The 27,581-nt window shown below is 44.8% G+C and overlaps 1 protein-coding gene across 5 annotated transcripts in view; it reads right to left on the minus strand.

Annotated features, from left to right (window-relative positions):
- Positions 1–27,105, minus strand: part of Orc2 (origin recognition complex subunit 2) — a 31,978-nt gene extending 4,873 nt beyond the window's left edge. The window contains exons 1-16 of one of the 5 annotated variants that reach the window (XM_038315355.1): positions 26,908–27,105; positions 24,900–24,956; positions 23,454–23,502; positions 22,619–22,722; positions 21,802–21,945; positions 18,734–18,820; positions 16,491–16,583; positions 15,811–15,842; positions 11,833–11,893; positions 9,019–9,188; positions 8,367–8,465; positions 5,570–5,679; positions 5,028–5,160; positions 2,992–3,088; positions 2,067–2,213; positions 1,075–1,246 (exon numbers count right to left, since the gene is read on the minus strand). In XM_038315355.1, coding sequence (XP_038171283.1) covers positions 1,075–1,246; positions 2,067–2,213; positions 2,992–3,088; positions 5,028–5,160; positions 5,570–5,679; positions 8,367–8,465; positions 9,019–9,188; positions 11,833–11,893; positions 15,811–15,842; positions 16,491–16,583; positions 18,734–18,820; positions 21,802–21,945; positions 22,619–22,715 — 1,442 coding nt within the window. In that variant the 5' untranslated portion in view covers positions 22,716–22,722; positions 23,454–23,502; positions 24,900–24,956; positions 26,908–27,105. Of the gene's footprint in view, positions 1–1,074; positions 1,247–2,066; positions 2,214–2,991; positions 3,089–5,027; positions 5,161–5,569; positions 5,680–8,366; positions 8,466–9,018; positions 9,189–11,832; positions 11,894–15,810; positions 15,843–16,490; positions 16,584–18,733; positions 18,821–21,801; positions 21,946–22,618; positions 22,723–23,453; positions 23,503–24,899; positions 24,960–26,907 lie in introns of all 5 variants that reach the window. The other 4 variants (XM_038315354.1, XM_038315356.1, XM_038315353.1 and 1 more) reach the window with 4 other exon arrangements.
- Positions 27,106–27,581: the final 476 nt, after the last annotated feature.

Raw genomic sequence — 27,581 nt, forward strand, 5'->3', positions numbered from 1 at the left:
ATCATGTGCATGCTTGTCGGCTTCCCCTGGAGCTGAGGTTACATGGAGTTGAGAGTCACCATAAGGATCCTAGGAATTGAAGCCCAAGCATGCTTGACCTAAACTCCGAGCGAGTCGTCTCCCCTGCCGCTAACAATTTGTTGAGGAAAAACTATTAACTTTACTGGTCAATTAATTTCATGGGCTAACACTGCATACTTAGCCCATTGTGCAATCCTGTCCTGGTCACCATTATCCTTCTCAATCCACTGCTAGCTATCAACATGACACGGCCGAGAGTCACCTGACAAGGGACTCCTAACTGAGGAAATCATTAGCTCACGCTGGCACAGGAATGTCTGTGGGGCAACTGCCCTTACTGCTAATTGATGAGGGGGCCAAGACTACCGTGGGTGGTACCAACTCAGGCAGGTGGAAGTGGGTTATAACAAACCTAAGCGTGAGCCTGTGAGTGAGTTTCTGCCTGGAGTTCCTGCTTGAATTCTTTCCCTGACTTCCTTCAGTGGCAACTGTAAGCCAAATAAACCCTTGTCTCCCCCAAGCTGCTGTGGATTATGTTGTTTACCACGGCCGCAGAACAAACTTAAACAGAATCACGATAGACTTGGTAGTCCGGCCTCAGCTGAAGAGCTAGGACTGGACTGAGGGCTTTGTACGTGTGAGACAAGTCTGTACCACCGATTGTCGCTGCTAGTCCTCAAATGTACAGGTTATTTGTTCTTGTAGTGGAGCTGGAAGCTGAATTCAGGAGATTTATCACACTAAGCAAGTGCTTACCACGGAGCTGCGCTTCTAGCCCTAACTATGTATAGATGGGTGTGTATCTTTATATATAACTATGTATAGGTGGGTATGTATCATCTTTATATATAACTATGTATAGATGGATATGTATCATCTTTATATATAACTATGTATAGGTGGGTGTGTATCATCTTTATATAAAACTATGTATAGATGGGTATGTATCTTTACATATAACTGTGTATAGATGGGCGTGTTTCTTTATATATAACTGTGTATAGATGGGTGTGTTTCTTTATATATAATTATATTCGTAGCTTTCATTCTTACCGTGCATTGGGAGTGAGGCTTCGTAAGACATGAATCAGAGAACTCAGGGGTAGAGATCCAGACTGTTTCACCAGAAGGGAATTCTCATAGGATGTTTCTTCAGTATAAGGATGGTATGTAGTGGTTTCATACCAAAGCCAATTATAAAGACTCTGCTTTGCATGATCCCACACTACGGAAGATGACCAAAGTAAAGAGTTACGAATTACTGTGAGGCCATCAAGCTCTGTGAGACCTCAGTGTGGCAAAGAGGGGAGAAGCATTTAAAGGAACAGCACCCAGGCCGGGGATGCAGTCAGGGGACAGAGCACTTGGTGAAGGTATACAAGGCTCTGGCCACACCTCACTACTGCATTAAATAAAAGTCATGAAATATTTCATTTTTGTCCATTTTTATATGAATCTGTAACTCAAAATCTGCGTCTACTGTCAATCAATATCTTTATCTTTTTATTTGTTTATTTGATTTTTGAAATAAGGTCTCATTATGTAGTCCAGGCTGATATCAAATTCACAATCCTCCTGCCTCAGCTTCCCAAGTGCTAGGGTGTTAAGTACAAGGTGCCTTACTTGGCTAACACCTGAATCTTTATTTGCACATTAAATACAAATAAAAATATCTCAGTACCATCAATAGTTTTTTTTAAACCTTCATAAGGCAGGCGGATGCCGTGGTGCACGCCTTTAACCCCAGCACCTGGGAAGCAGAGCCAGGTGGAGCTCGGTGATTTTGAGGTCATCCAGGTCTAAAGTGAGAAAACCTGTCTCGAAAAACAAAAACAAACAAACAAAAACCCCCAACAAAAAAAAGCAAACCGAACTAACAACATGGCGATATACCACAAGGAGCGTGGGACTGCCCTTCCTTACGGAACTCCAGGCGCAAACACCCTTCTCTGGCCCTCGTGACTCAGGACCACCTTTCCACAAGCTGAACATTTACTGACAACCTGAGAAAATGTTATAGGGGAAGAGAGCGCCACGCGACTCACTGAGGGGCGCGTGGAGGTGATCGATGGATGCCATGAGGTGCACGTTATGCAAAGATGACAGCTGGCCCAGGATTTGCTGGCTGTTGTCTCCTCTCAACATCTGGCTATCCAAATTGTGGATAAGAAGGAAGAGTTCTAAAGAAGAATCTAGAAGGAAAGGGAATTCCGTTATTTCCAGTGAGGGCTGTCACGCCCTCAGGACACACGCTGCCTAGGAATTAAAGGCTGTTCAAAGGGGTGAGCTACATAGCACACTATACGTGAGCAGGAAAACTCAGCACAGGCGCAGACGTGGTATAAAATAACTGCACAATACTGGAGCTGGGAAGGTGGCGTAGCGGTAAACTGCTGTGAGGACCTGAGTCCGACCCTCAGCACCATCCACAGGAAAGAAGCAAAGCAGAGACCTGGGTGCAGCAGCCTGCGCCTGTCCCCAGGGGCTCAGCAGAGACTGAGGGGCGGGGCCCTGGGGTTGCTGGTCAGCCAGCCTGGTCAAATCCTTAGCTCCAGGTTATAATGAGACCACCGCCCCACACACGCCAACATGGACCAAGGAAGACGCTGCATGCCAGCCCGTCTCCATATGCACAAACAAGTACAGCCATGCATGCTCATTTCTGCTCCCACGAACATACATATACACACAATACTGAACAACACAAAAATGTCAGACAAAGATGTAGAAAGCTGCTACAAAACAAAGAGTAAAAGTATTCTGAAATAAAAGGTCATACAGAGTTACAACAGTTAATTCATAGAACAAATCAGTACAACAGGAAAGACAAATTATTTTAAAGAAATCTAAACTGACATTGACTAGAGTATCCATACTAAAATAATATTCATCTTTCTGTTCAAAATTCCATAAATACAGAAATGCAATGTAACTTCACCCTAAGTCCTATAGATGCCCCCTTAATGTTACCTTCTCTAAGTTTGTTTATTATCCAGTCTCGCTGATCCGGAACACTCTGGAAAGTACCCATATGACCGAGGACATCTTCAGTTATTGAATTCAGGATCTACATCACAGAAGTGCAAGAGGGACCATATCAACTGCAGTTTATTCTGCCGCATGATAAATACAATTAGCAAATTAATTTTTCACAAATTAAAAATGATTTTGAGTTTCCTCATAAAATTTAAAAAGTACTTAAAATTCCACTGGGCATTTAAGTACATCTATTTTATTTTCTTCAAATACATTAATGCTAACAGGAAGAGGGAAGAATAATAATGTGGAAAAAATGACATAAGAGGGCAGGAAAAAAATAACCAGTAAAAAAGCCTGGTCGAAGTGTGAGCGTGAGCCAGGCATGGTGGTGCACACCTGCGTCCCAGCACACTGGCACAGAGGCAGGGCTTGGTAAACTCAAAGGTAGCCTGGTCTACACAGGGAGCTCCAGGACAGCCTGCTGTACAGAGAGACCCTGTCTCAAAATCACCAAAGGAAAGGGAGGGGGCAACTATAAACGTCAAAAGAAATGATACCCACACAAGGAAGCTAAAAACAGGACACTACGTTGGCTAATACCCAATATCCAAAACCTTGACATAATTTCCTCTGAAGTGAAGATGGTCCATAATAAATGTAGTGTAAAACTATCTGCTGCCATCTACACTTCATTATTTCTGTACCATAATGACACAGAACTACAGTAAAATACAGACTCTATAATACATACAGATCCGTACTCTCGGCTGCTCCACTAGTGACCTGGTGCAGTAAATGAAGGCAACATTTCCTTGAGGCTCCAGACAAGTCAGCTTCCCTGCGAGTGTGCTGGCTAGCTTTGTGCCAACCCGACACCTGCTAACCGTCAGCGGAGAGGAGTGAGCCTCGAGAGAACACCTCCTTAAGATCCCTCCGGACGGAAGCCTGGAGGGCTTGTTGTTAATTAGTGATTAGTAATCAGTCCACTGTGAATGAAGCCATCCTAGGCTGCTGGTCCTGGGTTCTATGAGAAAGCAGGCAGAGCAAGCCATGGAGAGCCAACCACGAGGAGCAGGCCAGGTGGCAGCTCCCTCCATGGCCTCTGCGTCAGCTCCTGTTTGAGTTCCTGCCCTGACGTCCTCCAGGGATGGACTATGACGCAGAAACAGCCAAACAAACCCTTTCCTCCTCAACTGGCTTTGGTCAGGGTGTTTCATTACAGCAACAGCAGCCGTACCTAGGGCAGTGATTATGTAGCTACGTGCTTGTATGGGTAAATATCTCTGTGTGGATACAGGGGAAGGCCACGGGACAAACGTGGGTGCTGTTCTTCAGGTGCTGTTTGCACTTACTTTTTATTTATTAATTATCCTTAAAAGGATTTTCCCATTATTTTATGTCCTAACACATGCTTTGCCCACATGAATGTACATGCACCATGTGCATGCAGTGCCCTAAGAGGCCAGAGGGGGTGCTAGATCCCCAGGACTGGAGTTACAGACAGCTGAGACCTGCCATGTAAACTCAAGAACAGAACCCGGGTCCTGGGCAAGAGCAGCCAGCAAGCTTAGCCGCTAAGCTCTCCAGCCCTGTTCATCTATTTCAAGACAGGGTTTCTCACTGGCATGGAACTCATCTAGTTCAGGCCAGTTGGCCAGTGAGCCCTGGGGATCAGCACCCCTCCCCGTCCCCTAGCACGAGGAGTATAAGCACAGGCCACCATACCTAGCTCTTAAAAAAAAGTGTATGGGGGGGCGGTTAGGGGACAGAACTCAGATCTTCTTCACAGAATGAGCTATTTCCCCGCCCTGTGTCAGTTTCACAGTAATAAATTCAGAGATAAAAATGTAAAGCTAAGACTGCTCTGAATTCAGACACGTGATCTTGGCATTATACAGCCTAAGTGCTATGAAGCCCCACACAAAATTCTTTATATGCAGTGTCCGGAAACAGATTCCATCCTCACCACTATGGGGCCATACTTGGTACAGGACACAATGTCATCCCATGTAAAGTCTGACACTTACCGATTTCACACTGATCCCAGGAAAGAAGCCATTGATGACAAGGTGCATGGAATCCTGAAGCATGGTGGTTCGAAACTTTTCTAGTAAGTCTCTCTTGGACCCCAAGCCATAAAGCACAATATTGAACCCGAGGCTGTGAGGAAAGAAACATCCATAAAGTTACAGTTTAAGACTTTGGACTGAGCCGGGCGGTGGTGGCGCACGCCTTTAATCCCAGCACTCGGGAGGCAGAGGCAGGCAGATCTCTGTGAGTTCGAGGCCAGCCTGGTCTACAGAGCTAGTTCCAGGACAGGCTCCAAAGCTACAGAAAAACCCTGTCTCAAAATCACAACAACAACAACAACAACAAAAAAAAACAAACAAACAAGCAAAAAGGTAAATGGTCACATACCACTAACACACCTGGTTGCAAATGATGTTTCAGCATAGACACACACATACTGTTCTTTACTGTGCAGGGTGTGCAGTGATGATAACACTGTAGCATCCATTTATATACACACTATTCCCCACTGTGCAGGGTGTATAGTTGTAATACTCACTGTAGCTGGAGCATCCATTTGTGAAACAACTTCTCATACTGTTGATTTAACTGTTCAATTTCAGCAGAAAAGGAAGGTGAAAATTTGCTCAATAGATTACGCAGAGTTTTCTTTAAAAAAAGAAAGGAAGTTATTAGTGAGGATACTGACTTAAATCAGGTATGAGAATTAGTAAACCAACAATATAAAAAAATTCTTTAGTTGAGCGGTGGTGCACACCTTTAATCCCACACTCAGGAGGCAGAGGTAGTTGAATCTCTGTGAGTTCAAGGCGAGCCTGGTCTAGAGAGTGAGTTCCAGGACAGTGTGGGCTGTTACACAGAGAAACCGTCTCGGAAAACCAAAGAAAAAAGAAAAAAAATCTTCAAACATAAATTCTTGTTTAATTAAAAGCTGTTTTGAAGATTTGATCACTGTTAAGTGTATAACTGTCCTGCAGAGGTCAGAAGAGGGCATCTGGTATCGAGAGTTCTACGTGTTCTGAGCTACCAGGTGGATGCTGGGAGCTCGATTTGGGTCCATGAAAGAGGAAACGCTCTCAATGACTGAACCATGTCTCCAACCCCTCTCAACATTCTTCATTTCAGGTATATAGTAACAATAAAAAATTTTGCTAGTTTGCCTAGAACCATTAAATGATTATAACAAACTCCAAATATAAAGCTTTAATTTCTAAAAATATAGTTACTGCAAGATGATCAAACCTACTTCAAATTCAGACACAAAAACTAAATCAAAGATAACCAACAAACAGTGACCCCTCCAAGCCCACAGGCTCCGAGCTGCTCTCAGTTCAGAGCGCTGGTCTGCAAGTGTGGGGCCCTGAGCGGACCCTCAGCACAGTAACTAAAACAAAACACTGCAAACCTGTAGATTTGAATTGTAAAAAGGGTTTTGGAAAATATTCAAGTTTCTTTACCACTAGAATGAGGCACAAGTAAAACTGTCAGCTTTTAGGTTTTTTGTTTTCTTTTTTTGAGACAGTATTTCTCTGTGTAGCCCTAACTGTCCTGGAACTCGCTCTGTAGATCAGGCTGGCCTGGAACTCTGTCTCACGAGTGCTGGAATTAAAGGCGTGAGCTATCTGCCTGCCTGACAAGTGTGCCAGTTTTACCCTAGGCTGGAAGAGGTCACCGGCTTTCCCACTTCTTAGTCCTTCTCATCATGAGAACACGCCAGAGAGACCTGGCTGGTCCAGCCAGGACCCACAGCCATGGAAACAAACGCCTGTGCTCTGCCTGTAACGCCCTCCTCCATCACCGCTAACAGGCACGCCTCACATCCTCGCAGCGATTACGCGCTCAGAGCCTTCCTTTGACCTCAGAGCCACTTGCTCTTCTCTCGTGTTGCTCATATAAAATAGATGGCAAATACTAGTGTCATTTCTTGCCTGGAAAAGTTCTTCTTTTTACTTATTTATTGCACGTGTGTATATGAATGGAGGTACATTTCCATAAGCATGTGGAATCCGAACAGTGGCACCTTCCTCAAACACTCTCCACCTTTGAATGTTTATGCATCACATGTGCTCATGGTGCCCAAAGATGCCAGAATAAAACCTCAGATTCCTTGACCTAGAGAAATACAGGCAGCTGCGAGCCAGATAATATGGGTGCTGGAAACTGACCCGGGGTCCTCTGTAACAGCAGTGCTCCCAACCGTTAGGCCATCTCTCCAGTCCCTTGTTCTTATTTTTTGATAGGGATTCTTTTATTTTCTTTTTAAAATTTCTACTTTATTATTTTAATGTGCATGTGATGTGTATGTAAAAACTCAGATACATGGGCATCATGGCACACCTGTAAACCAGAACATTTTCTTCTTGGCTTCAAATTATTAACCGTACTGTGCTTTTTAGATTTTTGTTGTTTCTTTAATTATTGGGGGAGGTATATCCAAGTAAGATGCTCATGGAGGATAAAAGAGGGTATTGGGTCTCCTGGAGCTAGAATTACAGGGGGTTGTGAATCCCATGGGTGCTGGGAACTGAACTTTGGTCCTCCATAACAACAGTACATATGCTGGGTGGTGGTGGCACACACCTTTAATCCCAGCACTCGGGAGGCAGAGGCAGGAGGATCTCTGTAAATTCAAGGCCAGCCTGGTCTACAGACTAAGTTCCAGGACAGGCTCCAAAGGTACAGAGAAACCCTGCCTCAAAAAAACCACCACCAAAAAAAAAAAAAAAAAAAAAAAAAAAAAGAAAGAAAAAAAGAAAAAAGGAAAAAGAATAGTACGTACTTTGGACTCCAGAGCCATGAAGTGCAATTGAAAGGCTGTGACTCAATGGCTATGCCCTATGTTAAAGGAGGCTACTGGTCCAAATGCCGACAAGGACAGACATACTGGACTTTTTTGTAGCATGAGCTATTGGGAAAACAGTGCAAGGCTGCCTCTGCAACTTTTCCAAAGCAGCAAGGAAGACAAGCTCCGCACTTCCTGCGAAGTTGGTAACAATGAAGCCAGGCTCAGACTGCTTTACAGCCCCAGGTAAAGGCCAACGGAGAACGCGTGATTAAAGTGAAGAACCCAACGGAGCACGAGGTTATCAAAGACTACGACCTCCATAGTTATTCTATACCCTTAGAAAAAGGGAATAAAAGAATAAAAAGTAAAATTATGTCAAGCAGAATTCTAGTCGGATTATTTACGATTTATGCAATAAATATTTAATGACCCCAACACATTAATTTGTGCTTTACTTCACCAGGGAACTAATTCTGCTCCTGTTGGCTTCTTCTCCAAGTGTGCTGCTAATGCATTTTCAGGTCACAGTAACGAATGTCGGTTAGCTTACCTGATCCACTTTAGCTCTCCTCAGCTTCTGTAGGGTTCTGTCAGACGTTAAAACTTTTGAACTGCTGTGGGCTTCAAAATATTCTTCTACCAAGTCACTCTGAAATGGATAAAGTAACGGCAGGTCTAAGTGATTTCACGTATGTATACTGCATAAAATTTAAATGGCAATAGAGTTAAAATTGGGCTCCGGAAATCCTCCTGCCTCAGTTTCCCAAACAGCTGGGAAAGACAGGTGTGTGTCAACATGCCTAACTAAATTACCTTATCTGACAGTATTTTTTTAAACCAGGTCAAGAATCAAAGATAGTTAATCCCAACAATAAGTTCAAGTAACTGATGAAAATATAACTTGAAAGATAGACTGATTGGCAGGGTGGTGGTGGCACACGCCTTTAATCCCAGTACTTGGGAGGCAGAGGCAGGCAGATCTCTGAGTTCAAAGTCAGCCCAATCTCCATACAGGGCAGGCAGAGATATGTAGTAGAGAGACTATGTATGTTACGGTACTGATCATGAATAAGCACCCAGAACTGAAAAGAAAGCCCAAAGACAGAAAAGAGTATGTGTGGGAACTGGGCTGATCTCTGCTGTAGACCGCCTGATTCAGGCACACAGTTCCCCTGGAGGCCCCAGGCTCCGCCTTCACTCACAGCTTTGTCTCTTTTTATCTTCTTAGGCGCCGTCCCTCTGGGAGCAGGAGCTCCTCTGCTCTGACCTCGGCCCTTTTGAGACAGCCCGCCAGCGTCGGCGTCCTCCTCTGCGTCCTCCTCCGAGCTGGAGGCGGAGTACTCACTCTCCGTGTCGCAGTGAGACGCGGGCACTGAGAAGAGGAGGAATCGGGAAACTCAGTGGTTTGAAAGGAGAGCTATTTGAGAATCAAACATGTGGGCTTTCAAGTAAGGGACTTTATTTATTTTATTGTGTGTGCATTGGTGTTTTGCCATGGGTGTCTGGCCCCTGGAACTAGTTACAGAGAATTGTGAGCTGCCATGTGGGTGCAGAGAACTGATCCCAGGTTGTCTGCAAGAGCAATTAGTGTTCTTAACCCCTCAGCCATCTCTCCAGGCCCCAAAGTAAAAGACTTTTAATTACAATTTTGTCATTGCTTGTTCATTTTTTCACAGCTAATTATACACATTCTCTAAGCACTAGCTTCTTCAATTATCACATGAGGGTAAGCATACCTAAATAATCTACTGAAAAATTATATTTTTATATGAATCATTTGTGTGTGTGTAATGAATACCCCTGTGTGAATGTGTGGGGTGGCATCTATGCATGTACGCACGGAGGCCTGACATTGATTCAAGTGTCTTGATCCCTCACAATTCGGGCAGGTTCTCCTGCTGACTCCGGAGCTTGCCAGCTTGCTCAGGGGATACTGTCTCAGCTACCGTGCAAGCTGGAGTCACAGACGGCTCCACACCCACCTGTTTCCTCTATGGGTCCTGGGGTTAGAACTCTTGCTCTCACGTTTGTAAAGCAAGTGCTTTATCTCATAAGCCGCCTCCCCAGCACCTGAGGTGGCCCCAGAGCAGCTAACAACGTCAGCTGCACTCAACAGTCTCTGCCGTGTTCTCCTGCTAACAGGACGCCAGTGCTGGACAGTGATGTGCCCCACTGTACAGCAAATGACTGTGACAATTCTCTTTCCCTCTGGCAAGAACTTGCTTCCCTTTCCACCCTTGCACCTACACTGGCTATAAACACGTTGACCACCAACACTGGGGAAAGTTTTGGAAGCTTCTGAGCAGGGTTTCCTTCCATAGGGAGGACACTACCCACTTCTGCAACAGAGACTCCCCTGAATATGAAGAGTCAGTCTTAAAGACAAAAACAAAAACAAAAACAAAAAAACAAAACAACCCGCTAGCAGCAAAGTAAACACCAAAAGAAGCAAGGCCCTTACTGACACGGCCGAGTTGCTGTATCATGAAATTTGTATGTTGTATTCTTAAGTGATTCATGTAGAAACATTTCTAACACACCCTGATTGATCCCACAGCTGATTCACAAGCCACTGTCATGACCACCGGCCTCCCAGAAACAAGAGCTCATTGTATACTGCCCAAATAAAGATATCGTCAGCTTTAAATCCGACAATCAGCACAGAATTACGTCTGGGGGCAGAGAGATGCTCGACGGAGAGGAGCACAGAGTGCTGTCCCAGAGGATCTGAGCCAGAGCCCCACACGGTGTCAGGAGGCTCACAGCTGCCTATTGTCATAACTCCTGACCCCTCTCACATCTCTGACCTCTGTGGGACTGGCATTCATGCACACACATAATTAAAATAATAAAAACAAATCTTTAAAACTGCTTGACTCCCAAAATACTGGTGAAATAACTTTAACCAAGTCAGTTGTTTACTGTGAATACAAAAGATTCCCTAGGATTGTGCAGAGCTGGTATAAAACACAAAAGCACATTAAAGAGGGGGGAAAAGGGCTGGGGAGATGGCTCAGTGGTTAAGAGCACTGGCTGCTCTTCCAGAGGTGGTGAATTCAATTCCCAGCAATCACATGGTGGCTCACAGCCATCTGTAATAAGATCTGGCGCCCTCTTCTGGCCTGCAAGTATACAGGGAAGAAACGTTGTATACATAATAAATAAATAAATCTTTTAAAAAAAAGAGGGGGAAAAAAAGAAAACGGGTTACTCTGTAGGTGTAGATATGGCCTAAGAGTCTAGAAAACAGGTCACTCTGTGGGTATAGACACAGCCTACAGTCTAGAAAACGGGTCACTCTGAGGGTCTGGACGCGGCCTGCAGTCTAGAAAACGGGTCACTCTGAGGGTGCAGACGCGGCCTGCAGTCTAGAAAACGGGTCACTCTGAGGGTGCAGACGCAGCCTGCAGTCTAGAAAACGGGTCACTCTGAGGGTCTGGACGCGGCCTGCAGTCTAGAAAACGGGTCACTCTGAGGGTCTGGACACGGCCTGCAGTCTAGAAAACGGGTCACTCTGAGGGTCTGGACACGGCCTGCAGTCTAGAAGAATCAGTTTTCTTTCGCTTTCTAAAACTGGCGCCAGCATCAAGCCCAGAACACGACAACAGAAGCACCAGTAAGTGACCATCCAAACACTAACAAACAAGTAGCTGATATCCAAAACTTGTATACTTTACCACTATTGATCCTGATTTAGTTTTTTTTAAAAAAAACAAACTATTTACTTATTACGTATACTATTATGTATACTGTGTTCTACCTGCATGTACGCCTGCAGGCCAGAAGAGGGCACCAGACCCATTACAGATGGCTGTGAGCCACCATGTGGGTGCTGGGACTTGAACTCAGGACCTCTGGAAAAGCAGCCAGTGCTGTTAACCTTTCCAGCCCAATTTAGTTGTTAATTTTTATTTAAAAAAACAACAAAAACAAAAAACCCTTTGCATTGTTAGGTAAGCCTGCAATCTCAACATTTGGACAAACAAACAAAACTCCACATAAAAAGAAATACATACCTATTATTCTTTTTCTTAGACTACGAGGTGGTGTTGACAGGAATTCAGTTTTCCTATTGTTCTGTTTAAAATGTAAAAAGCACAGTAAGTAATATGAATAATCAATAATATTTTAATGAATAATCAATCATAGAAGTAAAAAGAAATTCTAAGAAAGAAAACTATGCTGAGCTAGCTGAGTCCGTAGTTCCTAACACTGGACCACAATAACAAATGAATTTGCTGAAATACAAAGAGGAAATACAAGTTCTAGGGCTGGACAAGCCGCCGCTGGCAGGAGCCATGGAGCCTGCCCTGCCTTTTCTGTCTAAAACATCCCCTCCATCCCCGAACCTTCAGCCTCCTTGTTCTGCCCTTTCCCTCTGCTCTGGCTTCCGCCCTGTCACGCCACGGGAACCCTTGTCTCTGCTGCTGCGACACAGACAGAAGAGACGATGGCTCAGAGGTTAGAGCCCCGGCTAAGAGGTCCCGAGTTCAAGTTCCAGCAACCATCTAAAATGAGATCAGTGCCCTCTTCCGGCACCAGAACACTGCACACATAATAAGTAAATGAAACTTTAAAAAGCCCCCATAGGCTCACATATTTGAACACTGGGTCACCAGGGAGTAGGCTCTCATAGGATTAGGAGGTGTGGCCTTGTTTGAGGAAGTGGGCTTTGACATTGAAAAGTCCACGCCAGGCAGTGAGGATGTAGCTCTAAGCTACGTCTCCAGCATCACTTGCCTGCTGCCAGGCTCCCTGCCATGTTAATTATGAAGCGTCTGAGTGCAAGCAAGGCCCCAGTCAAATGCTGTCTTTAGGAAGAGCTACAAGCCTTGGTCATGGTGTCTCTTCACAGCACAGTACAGTGGCTAAGATAATTTTCAAATTCTCTTACATGTTCTCTGGGTTGTATAGAGTACAGGGACTTAAATCCAAGTTACGTGTGGTCAATTACAAAGCTCTCTGATACAGATACCCCAATAGATGGCCCTCTTAGAGAGGAATTCACCCTGATGCTATACTGCTTGCCTACTGTATAGTTTGAGGAATGTAGTAACTGCAGTTACTATAGTAGGACTAACTGTAATGGTTTGAATGAGATGGTACCAAAGTCTTGCACACTTGAGTACTTGGTCCCCAGTTGGTGGCGCTGTTTAGGTGGCTGGGGAGGTATGGCCTTTGTTGGAGGAAGTCATTACTCCGTTCAGTTCAAAGACTCAAGTCATTTCCACTTTGTTCTTTGCTTTGTGCTTGTGGTTCAAGATATGAGCTTTCTGTTTCTGCTCCAGCAGCTATGCCTGCCACCTGCTGCTTCTCCTCCAACGCCATGGACTCTGACCCTCTGGAAGTGTAAACCCAAATACGCTCTTCTGTAGATTGTGTGACTCCGGCTGCTTTATTACTGAAGCAGGAAAGGAGCTACTGCACTGACAATCACACACTTGAAGGAAAGGTCAAAGGAAGCATTTCAGGAAAACACCAAAGGCTCGACCCACAAGTGAGCAAGACCCCTGCTACCTCATCTCATCATTAGAAACTGACTTGTAGTGCGCACACCTTTAATCCCAGCACTCAGCAGTCTGAGGCAGACAGGTCTCTAAGTTCAAGGCCAGCCTGGTCTACAGAGGGAGCTCGAGAACAACCAATCTACGCAGTGAGACTGTCTCATAACATATAAACAGAGAACGGAAGGAAACTGGGAAATTGGCAGACTTCCCTGACACACAAAATTCACTGTTTACTCTAGTTTTTTCATGGTAGGTTCAACAACTAGTGGGTAAAACTTAACCAGACAAAAATACAAAACCATTTTCATCAAGGTCACAGGGGACGGGGAGATGTCAACACTGTGGCCTTCAAAAGGCCTCCTCTCCCATCATGGTCACACAAAGGCCACCATGTCAGTGTCTGAGGATCTCATGATCCCTACCCTCACGGTCACTTAGACGGGGAGGAGGAGGAGGGGTGATCAAGAGATGTCCTAATGTAAAAGAGAAGGGAAAACAATTCCTTCTGTTCTTCTAACATCTCCTTTTGGTCTTATCCCCAGACAACTATTTATCATTGGTTCGACCCACAGACATTGAAAAGAAAAGTCTAATACTTTCCTATACTTGAGCCTGGCCTAAGTTTAAACTAAAAGATAAAAAGTGACCTCACCTCCTTATCTAACTCAAAGAACAAGGCTCTTTCTCTTTGCCTCTTCCTGAGAGCTGCCAAGATTTTCAACTTGCCTGCCTTTTCCTTCCTTTAAATATTATTTATTTAACATGCATATATTTATACATACTTGTACATGTGGAGATCAGAGAGCACCTTGTAGGGTAGACTCTCATCCACCATGTGAGTTCCAGGGACTGAATGAACTCAGATCATGGGATCTACTTTGTATTTTGTGTATGGATGTTTGTCTGCATGTATGTCTGTGCACCACATGAGTGCCTAGAGCACTCAGAAGCCAGCAGAGGGCACCAGACACCCTCTTAATGGACTTACAGATGGTTGCACTGCCAGGGGTTGCTGGGAACTGAACCCAGATCCTCTCTGGAATGTAGTGAGGAGCTGCGGGCAGGCCTGCTTTTCGTCCCGCCCGGGTCCCGACTACCTGGCTAGCTTATGCCCCAAAATAACAACACAAATAGTATTCATTTAAACACTGCTTGGCCCATTAGCTTCAGCCTCTTACTGGCTAACTCTCACATTTTGATTAACCCATATTTAGTAATGTGTGTAGCACCACGAGGGGTGGCTTACCGGGAAGATTATAGCCTATGTCCATCTTGGGTCAGAGCTTCATTGCATCTGACTCACTTCCCTTCTTCCCAGCATTCTGTTCTGCCTATTCCACCTACCTATGTTCTGACCTATCAGGCCAAGCAGTTTATTAATTAACCAATGAAATCATCAGATAGATAGAAGACACACCTACATCACTGGAAAAGCAGCCAGGGCTCTCGAATACTGATCCATCTCCAACCCTCATGATGTTTTTCTTATAAATTCTAATAAAACTATCCTTGAGCTTCCCTCTGAATTCATTCACAAATTATTTAAATTTTGTTTAGATTTATTTTATGTGCATTAAGTGTTTTGCTTACATGTATGTATATGCACCACGTATGTGCCTGATGACCATAGAGGTTAGAAAGAGTGTCAGATCCCTTGGGTGGTAAGCTGTCACACGGGTACTGAAAACCAAACCTGGGCATTCTACAAAAGCAACAAATGCTCTTAACTGCTAAGCCAAACTCCCAGCCCCTTAAATTCTTTTATTAAGGCCAAGAACCAAAAAAAAGAGGCCCAGTTCCCTAGTAACATAGCACCTAACACAGGGCACTCTGAAGTTTCTGGTATTATCAGGTGCTCCTTCCCATCTACTTATTTACAATATATATTACATATAATATAATAAATATTATTTATTTAATGTGTATGCACATGTGCCCCCCATGTGCAGGAGACTGACGAAGTCAGAGGTCATCAGACAGATGCCCGGGAACTGAAGCTGTGAGCAACCACGTTGTGGGCGCTGGGAATTGAACGTGGGTCTTTAGTAAGAGCAGTTGAGTGCTTTTAACCCCTATTTCATTTTATAAAAGCATGGGTACATCCTACTATAGTTATTTTAAGGTTGAGAATTGGAATAATTGATATCTATATAGCTAAATTATCAAGTCTGAGAACTTATAACATCCTTATCAAAATAACTTTTGAAAAATTCCAACCAAACTCACAAAATTCCTAGGCCAGTTCTAGTAAGTGAAAAACACCCAGGACAGCAGAACACACGACAGCTACGCGGGAAACCTGGGTGGATTCCAGCTTTATTCCAAGTGAGATGAACTGAGTAAGTCATTTCATCTTTCTGAAACTCAAAACCTTCATAAGCTAGGTCTAAGCTGATAAACACCCACAACCATAATACTCGATTGAAACTAAGAGAGGAAAAGCTACTGCCCGTGGTGTCTTGTCCAGGTTGATCTGCCAGAGCTTACCTCCTGCTGAACTTTCTCGGAAGCAGAATGCCCTAAATGAAAGAAAAGCCACATTTACTACAAACATTCCATTTTGGACCGTGGCCGCATTCTGTTGAGAGCAAAGCAGTGCTTCTCACACACAGGCCACCGTACTTTACCCATCTCATTCAACTTCGGCTGATGGTCACTAAGGATCTCATGCCTGCCCTCCCCGTGACAGCGGTTTGTGGTGTCTAGCAAGGAAACAAAGACCTGAGTCTTCCTCATTTTGATTAACTATTGGTTGACTGTCTATCTTGGTTGTAACAGGTCATTCAAAAATAGATGTTCCATGATTTACAACAAGCTGTTCAACTAAAAACTCCCAAGGTCTTATTTCACGGTACGTGCCCAAGTCACATGTTCCAGGAGAAACTGGCTAACTCAGATAAACATATATGGAACTTCATGGTGGCTTTCAGTGCCCCTGTCAATTCTCACAACGTCAGGTGCACAGACGACTTTCTGCTTCTGGTAACTGACACTTTATTGTCTGATAAACACAGACACATTAAAATTGGTGGGATTTTTAAAATTACAATCTGTTGAATGAATTTTCAGAGAAAAGAATTTATGAAAATTCACTAAGATTTAAAAAGAGGAGAAGCAAAGATCATGCTGATGCAACTGTGAAGGTTCTTCAAAGAAATGTGACTTACCCTTGCTTTGCTGAGGAACGTTTTTCATAATTTCAGGATCATTCTTTGAGTCAATTGGAACAATTTTTCTTGGCGTTTTTGCTAGTTCTAAAGCTGTAATCAGGGGGAAAACACCTTTGTTGAATAGCACATAAAGAGGGAAGGAGCTTTTACTCACAGGGACTCTTTAAACAAAAACCTGCATGTTGCTTTATCATAAAGAGAAGTAAATCTACCCATATTAAGAGTACAGTTAGCTGGGAGATGGTGGCGCATGTCTTTAATCCCAGTACTCGGAAGACAAAAGGCAGGCGGATCTCTGAGTTTGAGGCCAGCCTGGCCTACAGAGTGAGTTCCAGGACAGCAAGGGAAACCCTGTCTCAAAGAACAACAACAAAAAAAAAGGAAGAAAGAAAGAAAGAGTACTGCTTTTTAAAAAACCTTTAAGCTGTCTTCCCAGCATCTTTTCTATCTTTAAAACAATTACACTTACTCATCTGTGTGTGTGTGGATGTATGCATGCCAGTGTGCACAAGTCAGAGAAGGCAGTCTTCTCTTCCCAAACATGGGTCCTGGAGATCAAACTCAGCCTGACACGTTTCGTGACAAATGCTTTTTACCTGCTGAGCCGTCTAACCCTTCCCAATCATGCAGAAATTTCTCATAGCATAACGGAAATAACTGTTCTTATCAGTACCAGTTGATTATATTCCTCCTCCTCCTTCCTTTGACATGTTCATTGTGTTCTCCCCCCCCCCCCCTTTATTTGAGACAGGGTCTCATTTTGCAGCTTTGGTTGCCCTAGAACTTGCCCTGTAGACCAGGCTGGCCTCGAACTCAGAGATCCGCCTGCCTCTGCCTCCTTAGTACTAGGATTAATGGTGTGCACTATGTCTGGATTTCCTTCCTTTTCTTATATAAATTGTGGCCATGACCTCCTAAGGTGATGCATGGGAAGGAGCTGGATCTAAAAACCAAGTAGAAACTGTATGTAGTTAAAATTCTGAAGTTTTCTAAGAGAGGTGCTCTTGTACGTAAAGCTATGCATATGGGCGACTCATAAACTGGAATATAGTCTTCAGCAGATGGCTGCTTCTTTGCTGAAGCACCACATGAAATAGTTGATTTTAGGTGGCATTTTAAATAAAACATCTATCCAATCTTTATCTCAATGATGCTCACACTCTCTCACTGGGACAGCACATGGAGAACGAGCCTACCTGAGGGAAGGAATTTATCTTCTTTCTTTTTCAGATTTACCATCATCATCCTTAGTTAAGCATGTGCATACTGATGTGAGTTACGGGTAGCGTGAGTCACCTGATGGGTGTACGGAAACAACCTGGGTCCTCTGCAGAGGCCGCACACACTTTTAACTCCTGAGCCACTTCTCCAACCTCTTTTATTCTTTAAATGGAGGAAGTGTACCTGCATTTATTTTAGGCCATCTTACCAGCCCATACACCCTTCCTAGCTGTTAGAATTTTTCAAGATCTTCTGATCTTAAAATTTAGCTGAGATATTCCACAAGCACTTCCTTTTTCTAATTTCCTGACTTTAATTTCCAATGACTTTTCAACTTATCTGAATATAAAATATAAAACATATATGCCCTTGCTTGATATCCAGGCCCTCCCTTATCTCTCCCCTAAAATGTCTCCATAGATTTGATTCTCCAATCCAAGCTCATTCATCCCCAGACTGCAGAAATGTGAATGGATTCAGTACCCTTCCTCCTGTAATCTTAACAAATTTCTATCAATTCTTCAAAAACTGGCATTGCCCCCTTTCATGACTCAACCCCAAAGAATGCCTTTCCACTTTGAGCAAGCGTAGCTTATACACAATTCCACAGAGACTGGGTAGGAAGAGAACAGTCCAAGCTTTGACATCTAAACTGGCTCTGCCATGCATCTGTGAGTTTCATTTACATTAGAGGCTCCTGTAAACAGACAGACAGACAGACTGAGCACGGCACCGATGCTGGCACACAGTACTTGGTCAACAATGACTTCTACTGTTATTATGGAAATGACTTTCTAAGTAAGAGCAGCTCAGGATGTCTTTGAATTTGTGATCCTCCTGCCTCTATGTCCAGAGTGCTGGAATGATGTGCATGACATCACATTCTTTAAGGAAATGTCTTGCTCTCTGTCCTCTATGGACCACTTATCCCAGCATCCTTCCAGGGAACACAGCAGATGGTAATCATGGGAAAATGGTGTTGGCCTACCATGACCGCAGGAAACACAAGAGTGACATACCTAATTTAGTCATTTCTTCAGAATGTTTTCTTGATTGAAAAGAATAAACTTTATTCCCATATACAGCAGAGCCACTTTTCAAGGATTCTGTAAAAGAAAATGCAGGATGAATGAGGAAAAAGGAAGAAGATTGAGAAACAAGATAAAACTTTAAATAGCTAAAATCTAAAGGCTGGTACACCTCACTTCCTTTCATACAAGTTTACCAGCAGAAGCCGGGCGGTGGTGGTGCACGCCTTCAATCCCAGCACTCGGGAGGCAGAGGCAGGTGGATCTCTATGAGTTCCAGGACAGGCTCCAAAGCTACATAGAGAAACCCTGTCTTAAAAAACAAAAACAAGTTCACCAAAAGATATTTACGTACAAAATATTTCTATATACACAACAAGGAAAAGCGACTAATCTTGTTTATTTAATCATTAACACAAGAAACATGCTATTTATAGATGCAATGATTTTTTTTTTCCAGACTGGAGAGATTAGGAGACTATGAAAACTAAACAAGAGGGTAGAACTGTGAGTTGAAAAGGGCTGATGATGTATGTAAGGCTATCTTCACTAGTTTTCTGTTACCCTAGTAAACAAAACCCCTGGGAGCTGGAGAGATGAGCTTCTTCCTTGTCTAGAGGATCCGAGTTTGGTCCCCAGCACCTGCATCAGGACCCAATGCCCTCTGCACCCAAGGACACACACACACACACACACACACACACACAAATAAATAAATCTTCAAAAAGAAAATAAAATCTCTAAAGCAAGGAACTTTATAAATATAAGGTGTTCATTTTCCTGGACAAGGACCTAGCATGTCACACAGAAAGTCAGGAAGCTTGTGAGCGATCCAGGGGGCACACGCTCATGTTTTTATAACCAGCTCTTTCAAAAACTGTCTTAATTCATTCTAAAGGTAAGTATAGCACTGTTCAGTCTAACGCTGTGTCTCCCGAGGCTGCACACCTCGGGTGACTTAACTCCTAGTAGACCTTAGCAGTGTTCAACATCACCACCCTGGGTACCACACTTCCAACGCATAAATCCCTGGGGACAAACCACAGCAAGTGTTCTTACAGAACAGACTCTTTTCTTTCCTACTCTTCCTAAAGATTCTGTGTTAGAGCTGGATGTGGGGGCATGTACCGACAGTTCTAGCCCCTGGGAGGAGACAGGGCGGTCAGTAGTTCAAAACCAGCCTATGCCACATAATATCAAGTGTCAAAATGCCCATGGAGGAAATGAAAGACCCTTGGTTAGATGCCCATGTTCTAAGACTTAGGCCAGTGTGATGGTTCAGTGCGCCAAGAACCTGACTTTGATCACTGGGACCCACACGTGGGAAGGAATCGACTCCCCAAAGTTGCTGTCTGTGGTGAGCTCAAAGCCAGCATGGGCCACGAGATACCCTGGCTCAGAAATGAATGAAAGAATTAATGGATAAACACATAAGGCGGGCCGCAGTTGTGGAAGATGCCCAGTACTGTCCTCTGACTTCAGATACACACATAGGCGGCAGCTGTGGAAGATGCCCAACACTGTCCTCTGACCTCAGATACACACATAGGCGGCAGCTGTGGAAGATGCCCAACACTGTCCTCTGACCTCAGATACACACATAGGCGGCAGCTGTGGAAGATGCCCAACACTGTCCTCTGACCTCAGATACACACATAGGCGGCAGTTGTGGAAGATGCCCAACACTGTCCTCTGACCTCAGATACACACATAGGCAGCAGTTGTGGAAGATGCCCAGCACTGTCCTCTGACCTTCAGATACACACACATAAACAAATATAACTAAAAAGCTGGGAGGCTGGAGAGGTGGCTTAAGGGTTAAGACTGTGTGCTGCGTTGCACAGGACCTCAAGTGGGGCTGCTCACATCGTCCTGTAAGTCTAGCTTCCCGAGGGATCAAATGGTGCTGGCTTCTACGGACAACTACACTACACAGGTGCATGTACACATACAAGCACTCAGTTAGAAAAAAAATAAATATTTAAAAATATCAACACACAAAATAATGCAAATTTATACATGCAAATAGAAAGCACACACTGAAATAGTTCCATGTTCTCTGAAGTGAAGTGAGCATTCATCCATTTATTTATTTATTTACTAATTTACTTTTGTGCTAGAGATTAAACCTAGAGCCTCAAGCATGGTGTACAAGTGCTCTATTACTGAACTATACTCTCAAATCTTTTTTACTTTTTTGAGACACGTCTTACTACCCAAGCTAGGTTAGCCCTGAACTCATTATGCAGCGCGACCAGGCTTTGTGGTCCTCCTGGCTCAGGTCCTCAGCGGCTGGGATTAAAACTCTGTGCCACCAGTCTAAGGAGGCATTAACAAGGAAAAAAAAAAAAACCCTTGGCATTACAAAATCTATGGCCTTGAAAGAATCACATTACAAAAGCAGATATATATAACATACAAGGAACGCAACATTGTCATGGATGGGAGCAATTGTGAGGGACAGGGAAAGGGAAGTAGCAGATGAGAGAGACAAAATGTAAAAAATACAGGAGACAATGGCCAAAGAACGAGGGCATCTTCCTGAAATACAGAGAAATTAAAGACAAGGTCACATGTATATTGGGCACTGATCCTCCAATCTAGTCAGGACCTGTGCGGGGCAAGGGAAATTAGAGTCCTGTAGATAAGCCTTGCCCTTGGTCTGAAATATCATCACGACCAATATTATTATCTGCAGGAAGTACTCTTATATATGGAAAAAATATATAAAACAATGGTCTCATTATGATATCTGTAGATCTCATTATACCTTGCTCTTGTTCTCCATTCCCGAGTATTGTTTTCAGTCTCTGAGGCTAACACAAGCAGTCATAAATTCTACAAAGAATGCATCCCAGAAGTGTCAATTGCTTAGTCAGGAATACTCACTAAACCTACTGAGGGACAGTGGCTCACTGAGCTCAACTAAATTTGGGCTGCTTGAAAATCCAGAATAGAGTTGGTATTCCAGGCCTGTTTTCCCAGCTACTCAGGAGACCAAGTTGCTTTTGTATATCCTGAAAAACAGTTTCTGCTACTCCCCTTCCCCGACTGAATACCTTGACTATTTCTTCCCAAAACTTCCACATAGTTCTGATCCTTTAGGACTTCCTGGTCACTCTTCTCCAGCTCACATTCTGGCTTCTTTATTATTTTCTGAGGATTGACCAAAAGCTGAGCTTTCTCCTTTTTTAATTTGGTTCCTATAAAAATATATAAAATAAGAGTTATGAATTTTCTTTTTTCTTTTTGGTTTGTTTTACAGCCCTGGCTGTCCTGGAACTCTCTCTGTAGACCAGACTGGCCTTGAACTCAGAGAGATCTGCACGTGCTGGGATTTAAGTCAAGTGCCACCACCGCCTGGTGTGAATTCTTTCATTAGAATCACCCGGACGGCTCAGCAGATAAAATGTGCGCTATGCCAGCCTGATGGAATGCACAGGGGAAAAGAGATCCATTTCCAGAGCGCTGTCCTCTGACCACCATGTGCATGCTACATGTCACCACGCGCACGCCACATATGTCACCACGTGTATGCTACATCTCACCATTGTCTGCTACACTTCACCACGAGTATGCTACGTATGTCAGCAGACAAACTACACCAAATGCACAATTAGTACATAGGCCTCGGGGGAAGTTACTGTTTTATCTTCCCTGAAACGTGCAAAGTCAGTGGTGGTGGAGGCAGAGGCAGGCTGATCTCTGTGAGTTCGAGGCCAGTCTGGCCTACAAGGTAAGTTCCAGGACAGCTAGTGCTGTTATACAGAGAGACCATCTCAAAAAACCAAAACCAACCAAACAAACAAACAAAAAATCCCCAGACAATAAAGATGCAATCCATGAGCATCTCTTCAAGTGTGCAACCACACATACCTCCTTCTCTATCAAAAATGTGATTGAGAACATCATCATCGCCCACAAATTGAACAACTGGCACATTAGCTTCCTTCACCTCCGGGGAGCTCATCATGGCCAACCTAAACAAAGTATAAGTCAGTGTGATGAAGAATTCATACCAAATAAACATCATGGGGAATGAACACACAGAATTACCTAGTATTTTTAAAGGGGGGGGGGCGTCACGTACTATGCACTCTTCCGCGAGTATGTCCTGCGGTGGAATAATCCTTTTGCACACTGAAGACTTGTCACTCTGAGCATTTAATAAACTGGCTGGCCCAGGGCTCAACAGACAGAGGTAGGCAGGAAAGCCAAGCTGAGAGTAATGGGCTGAGAAAGGGCAGAGTCGGGGAGACGCCAGCCAACCACACTAGAAAATGAGGTAACAAGCCATGGGCCATGTGGCAAAGCATAGATAAAAATACAGTTGATTTAAATGTAAGAGTTAGGTAGTAACAAGACTGAGCTATCTGCCGATCGTGGATAAGTAATATTAAGCCTCTGTGAGGTTATTTGGGACTGGTGACCGGCAGGGAATGGGTAAGAAACATTGCCTACAACGTCCCTCAGTGATGGTTTGTGACTGGGACAGGGAGGTCAAGCCCCTTCTCTCCACCACAGCAGCAGAGGGGCACACTAGGACACGCCAGCTGAAACCCCATTTCTGCCTTTTCTTCTGACAAAAAAACCCCAACAAACAACAAAACTAAGGACTGTCTCTCTCATGCAACTTATTTATTACACAGATAGCTAAATGTTGCAAAATTTTGCTTAATAACCAGCACAATTAAGTAGCTTTTTCATTTACCTTGTAAGGTGCTATGCATTCTGCAGCTTGAAAATTCAGTCACCTGTAACTAGAAGTCAGTCAAGATCAGCTAGCAGGTAAATGAAAGCAACCCGGGTAGCCACACCCCCTAAGTCAGGCATTTAACAACAGGAGGCATAGATAATTGTCCCCAGAAGCTAAAGCTGCTACAGTGGCATAAGAACACAAAATAGTAGCTGGCTGAAGAAACAGAGACTGAGAAAAGCATTAGACTGGCAAGAGGGGAGTCAGGAGGAAGAAGAGCACTTTCTGAGTTACACAGAGTTCTTGCCACTTCTTTTCTTGTAGTGAGACAAGGGCTTTTTACGTAGCCAAGGCTAGCCTTGAACTCAGAATTCTCCTGCTCTGCCTCTCAAGTGCTGGAATCATAAACAAATGCCAGCAAGCCCAGCTCTTTACAATTATTCTAATTTGACCCTCAGAGCTCCAAGAGGTTACACTTTGTAGAGAAAAATAACAAATATTCCACCCATAGAGTCAGAACCACATCTAGGAAAGTACATCCTTCTTGAGTCATCATATAGCCATAATGCTGCTTTCTAGTCTAGACTCCGAGTATATTAAGCAAAATGTGTAATGCATCTATACAGTATCTCTATGAAGAAACTAATAATTTATACTTGAATGAAAAGGCTTCTTTGTTTTTTGTAGGGACTAAGTTTGAGATACTGTATCAGGTACCTTTAGATACAGCAGAAACAGTCAAGTACATATGTGTGTATGTGTGAAATTACTTTATAAATGAGCTGTCAGCTAAACAGTACATTTTTTTATAATTCACACAATTAGAAATCAATTTTGACTGATTCCTAAATTCCTGATCACCTAATTAGATAGCTTGTTCCTTTCTCATTTACCTTGCAAAGCATTTCCTGTTACTGAATAAAAATTTTACTCTAAGCCAGGTTAGGTAATGGCTCACACCTTTAACCCTAGCACTCGGGAGGCAGAAGCAGGTGGATCTCTGTGAGTTTGAGGCCAGCCTGGCCTACAGAACAAGTTCCAGGACAGGCTACACAGAAAACCCTGTCTTGAGAAAAACCAATAAATAAATAAATATTTTTAAAACCTTGCTCTAACTTGCTTGTTCTGCTCTCTGAAAACTCCCCATCGTGTCGTCATAAAGTAAACATGTGGCTCTGGACTTCGGGGCAGTGAGCGGAGAGAAAGGGAGCGGAGCAGAGAAGACTGGGACACGATTTTCATTAGCAAAGCTAAATAATTCCTGGGAGTGAATCTTGAAGGACTTTTACAAAAATAGTCTAGGTAACTAAATATTATAACAGGCAATTTCCCCATGGTAGTTCACTGTGGATGTGTAAACAGGGGTCAGAAGACCACCTCTGAGGTCATATTCCCTGTTATTCCTTTGAGAGCAGGAGCTGGTAGAGCAGGCTGGTTGACCAGCAACCCTGGAGAACTTACCTGGCTCTGCCGCCCCAACTGCTAAGATTGCAAGCTCCCAGGTCAGGTTGGCTGCTGCTGCTGAACAACATGGGTTTTAGGTACTGAACTCAGGTCCTTGTGCTTCCAAGACAAGCACTTTACCAACTGAGCCATCTCTCTAATACCTATTGCATCTTATTTTTTTACTGTGCGCGCGTGTGCGTGTGTATGTGTGTGTGTGTGTGTGTGTGTGTGTGTGTGTGTGTGTGTGTGTGTGTGTGTGTGTGTAAGAAACAATGATCTCGTGAATTCCAGACTGGCCTCCAACCAAAGATAACCTTGAACTTCTGATACAGTTTCTACCTCCCAAATGCAGGTGTCACCATGTCTGGCTTATACTATGCTATGGACAGAGACCAGGGCTTCCAGCAGGCTAAGCCAAGAGCTTCAGTCACACTACGTCCTTAATCTCTTCATCTACTTCCTGTGATGTCTCACTTTATAATACAAGCTGGCTTTGAATTTACGATTTGGCTACCTCAGCTTCAACAGCAGTGGGATCCCAGCCACCATACCCAGATCTAGTATTTTAATCATCTCCTAGGTGAAAGGTCCCATGTGGTCAAGGATGGCCATGAATTCGGCCCAACACAAAACTGTGAACATAAACACTGAGTTCTTTTTGCAAGTTTTCTTTTCTTTTCATTTCTTTTTTTTTTTTGTAACTGGATTATAATGTTCTCAGCCATCAACTATGTGGATGACAGCAACATTGTATCCAAATGTCAAAAGAGGTCGGCAACGTTGTATCTAAATGTCAGAAGGGCTGGATATGCCTGCAAAGTCTCGCTTGTATCAAAATGCATTTATTTATACAACATATCTGTTTTTGAGTTTAAGATAGTTTATTTTCTGTAGCATGAACGAAATCACCCCATTGAAATTTCTACCAAGACCTCATGAGAGAACTTTCCAACAATGTCCGACAAAACGCTATCTAACAAATACACAAAACATGAATGGGGGAGGCTAAGAAGATGGCTCACTGGATAAAGCATTTGTCCCACGAGTGTCAGAATGGGAGCTGAGGTCCTTGCAGCCATTTAAAAGCTGAGCGGGCGCTCAGAACTGGGGAGGGCAGAGAAAGGGGATCCCTGAGGCAAGCTGGCCAGCTAGGCTAGCCAAACCAGCAACGCCTGGCTTTCAGTGAGAGCCCCAGCTTCAGTAAACATCATGGAGAGCAATCGAGAGAGACATCTAAAATTAACGTTAACCTCTCCTCTCCACATACACACACATGGACACACCACACCCCCACAACCAACCAATGAAATACAGATATCCACAGCGAGCGTCTCGGTGTTAAAGGGTCAGTTCTCCACAGTCAACAGGCAACCCAGCAACACCAAGCGTCCGTAGCAACGTGCTTCCCACTGGGAGTAAACGCATTTACAACCAGGCACTGTCCCGAGGCGACCGCAGCCTTAGGGCACCCGGCAGGGAAGACAGCACAGCCTTCAGCAGCCGTCCCGACCCGCGACCCCTCGGGCCACATCCCTCGCAGTTCCCTCTCCTCCTCGTGTTCTGGCTCCTGATCATTCTCTACCGGGAAGCCAGCAGGCTGCGTGCAGACCTCTCGCCACGGGACAGACCGACGCGTGGCTTCCACAGACCGTACCTCTCACGGGGGAGGCACCGGAGACGCTGCGTCCCCAGCATCGCCCAGCATCGTCCAGCGTCGCCCAGCATCGCCCACGGGGGAGGCACCGGAGAGGCTGCGTCCCCAGCATCGCCCAGCATCGCCCAGCGTCGCCCAGCGTCGCCCACGGGGGAGGCACCGGAGAGGCTGCGTCCCCAGCATCGCCCAGCATCGCCCAGCGTCGCCCACGGGGGAGGCACCGGAGAGGCTGCGTCCCCAGCATCGCCCAGCATCGCCCAGTCCGCCCTCCGCGGCGGGCGAGCACCGACGCCGGCGGCCCTGCCTGCCGGGTGCCCTGAGGGAGCGCGCAGCGAGCCGCGGCTGCAGCGGGGCCGCACCGGGACTCACCTCACGCGTCCGGAGCCGGCGGGAAGGAGGACGGGAAGGACGACGGCCGTGAAGCCTCCACGCCCCGCCAGGCAGGACTCCCGCCGCCCCGAGGACCGCCGACCGGGACCGACGTCTCCGAGGAGCTCCGAACGGCGCGAGCCGGACCCCCGAGCCGGCAGGACAGGAGCAGAGCAGCGCGCCCCACGCCGAGTCTCCGGCCCCGCCCCCTGGCGGAGCCCTCGGCGGCCAATCAGGAGCCGAAGCGGCAAGAGCGACGGCCCCGCGGGCCCGTTGACGCGAGCCAGGGGTCCCCGCTCCGCCGGAAAGCAGATCCCCCTAAAACTGGGTTCCGGGATTTCCTCTTCTCTTCCGTTTCCGTTTCCGGGGGAGGGACTGGAGTGTGGGGTCGGTGTCTGGAAGCTTTGGGTCACGGTCGCGAAGGAAATTGTTTTCTGGCAATCTTCATGTTGTTGCTAGCCCAGCCACCGTGGGGGGAAAAGATAATGAAAATGGATTCGCTTAAAGAACAACATGCTTTTTTATTTGATGCAAAAGGATCTTTTCTTTAAAATAATTTATTTAATTTTATTTTATGTGCATTGGTGTGAGGGTGTCAGATCCCCTGGAACTGGAGTTGTGAGTATCCATGTGGGTGCTGGGAATTGGAACAACCATTGCTCTTAACCGCTGAG

Source organism: Arvicola amphibius, chromosome 18, assembly GCF_903992535.2.
Source record: "Arvicola amphibius chromosome 18, mArvAmp1.2, whole genome shotgun sequence".
NCBI classification, from domain to species: Eukaryota; Metazoa; Chordata; class Mammalia; order Rodentia; family Cricetidae; genus Arvicola; species Arvicola amphibius.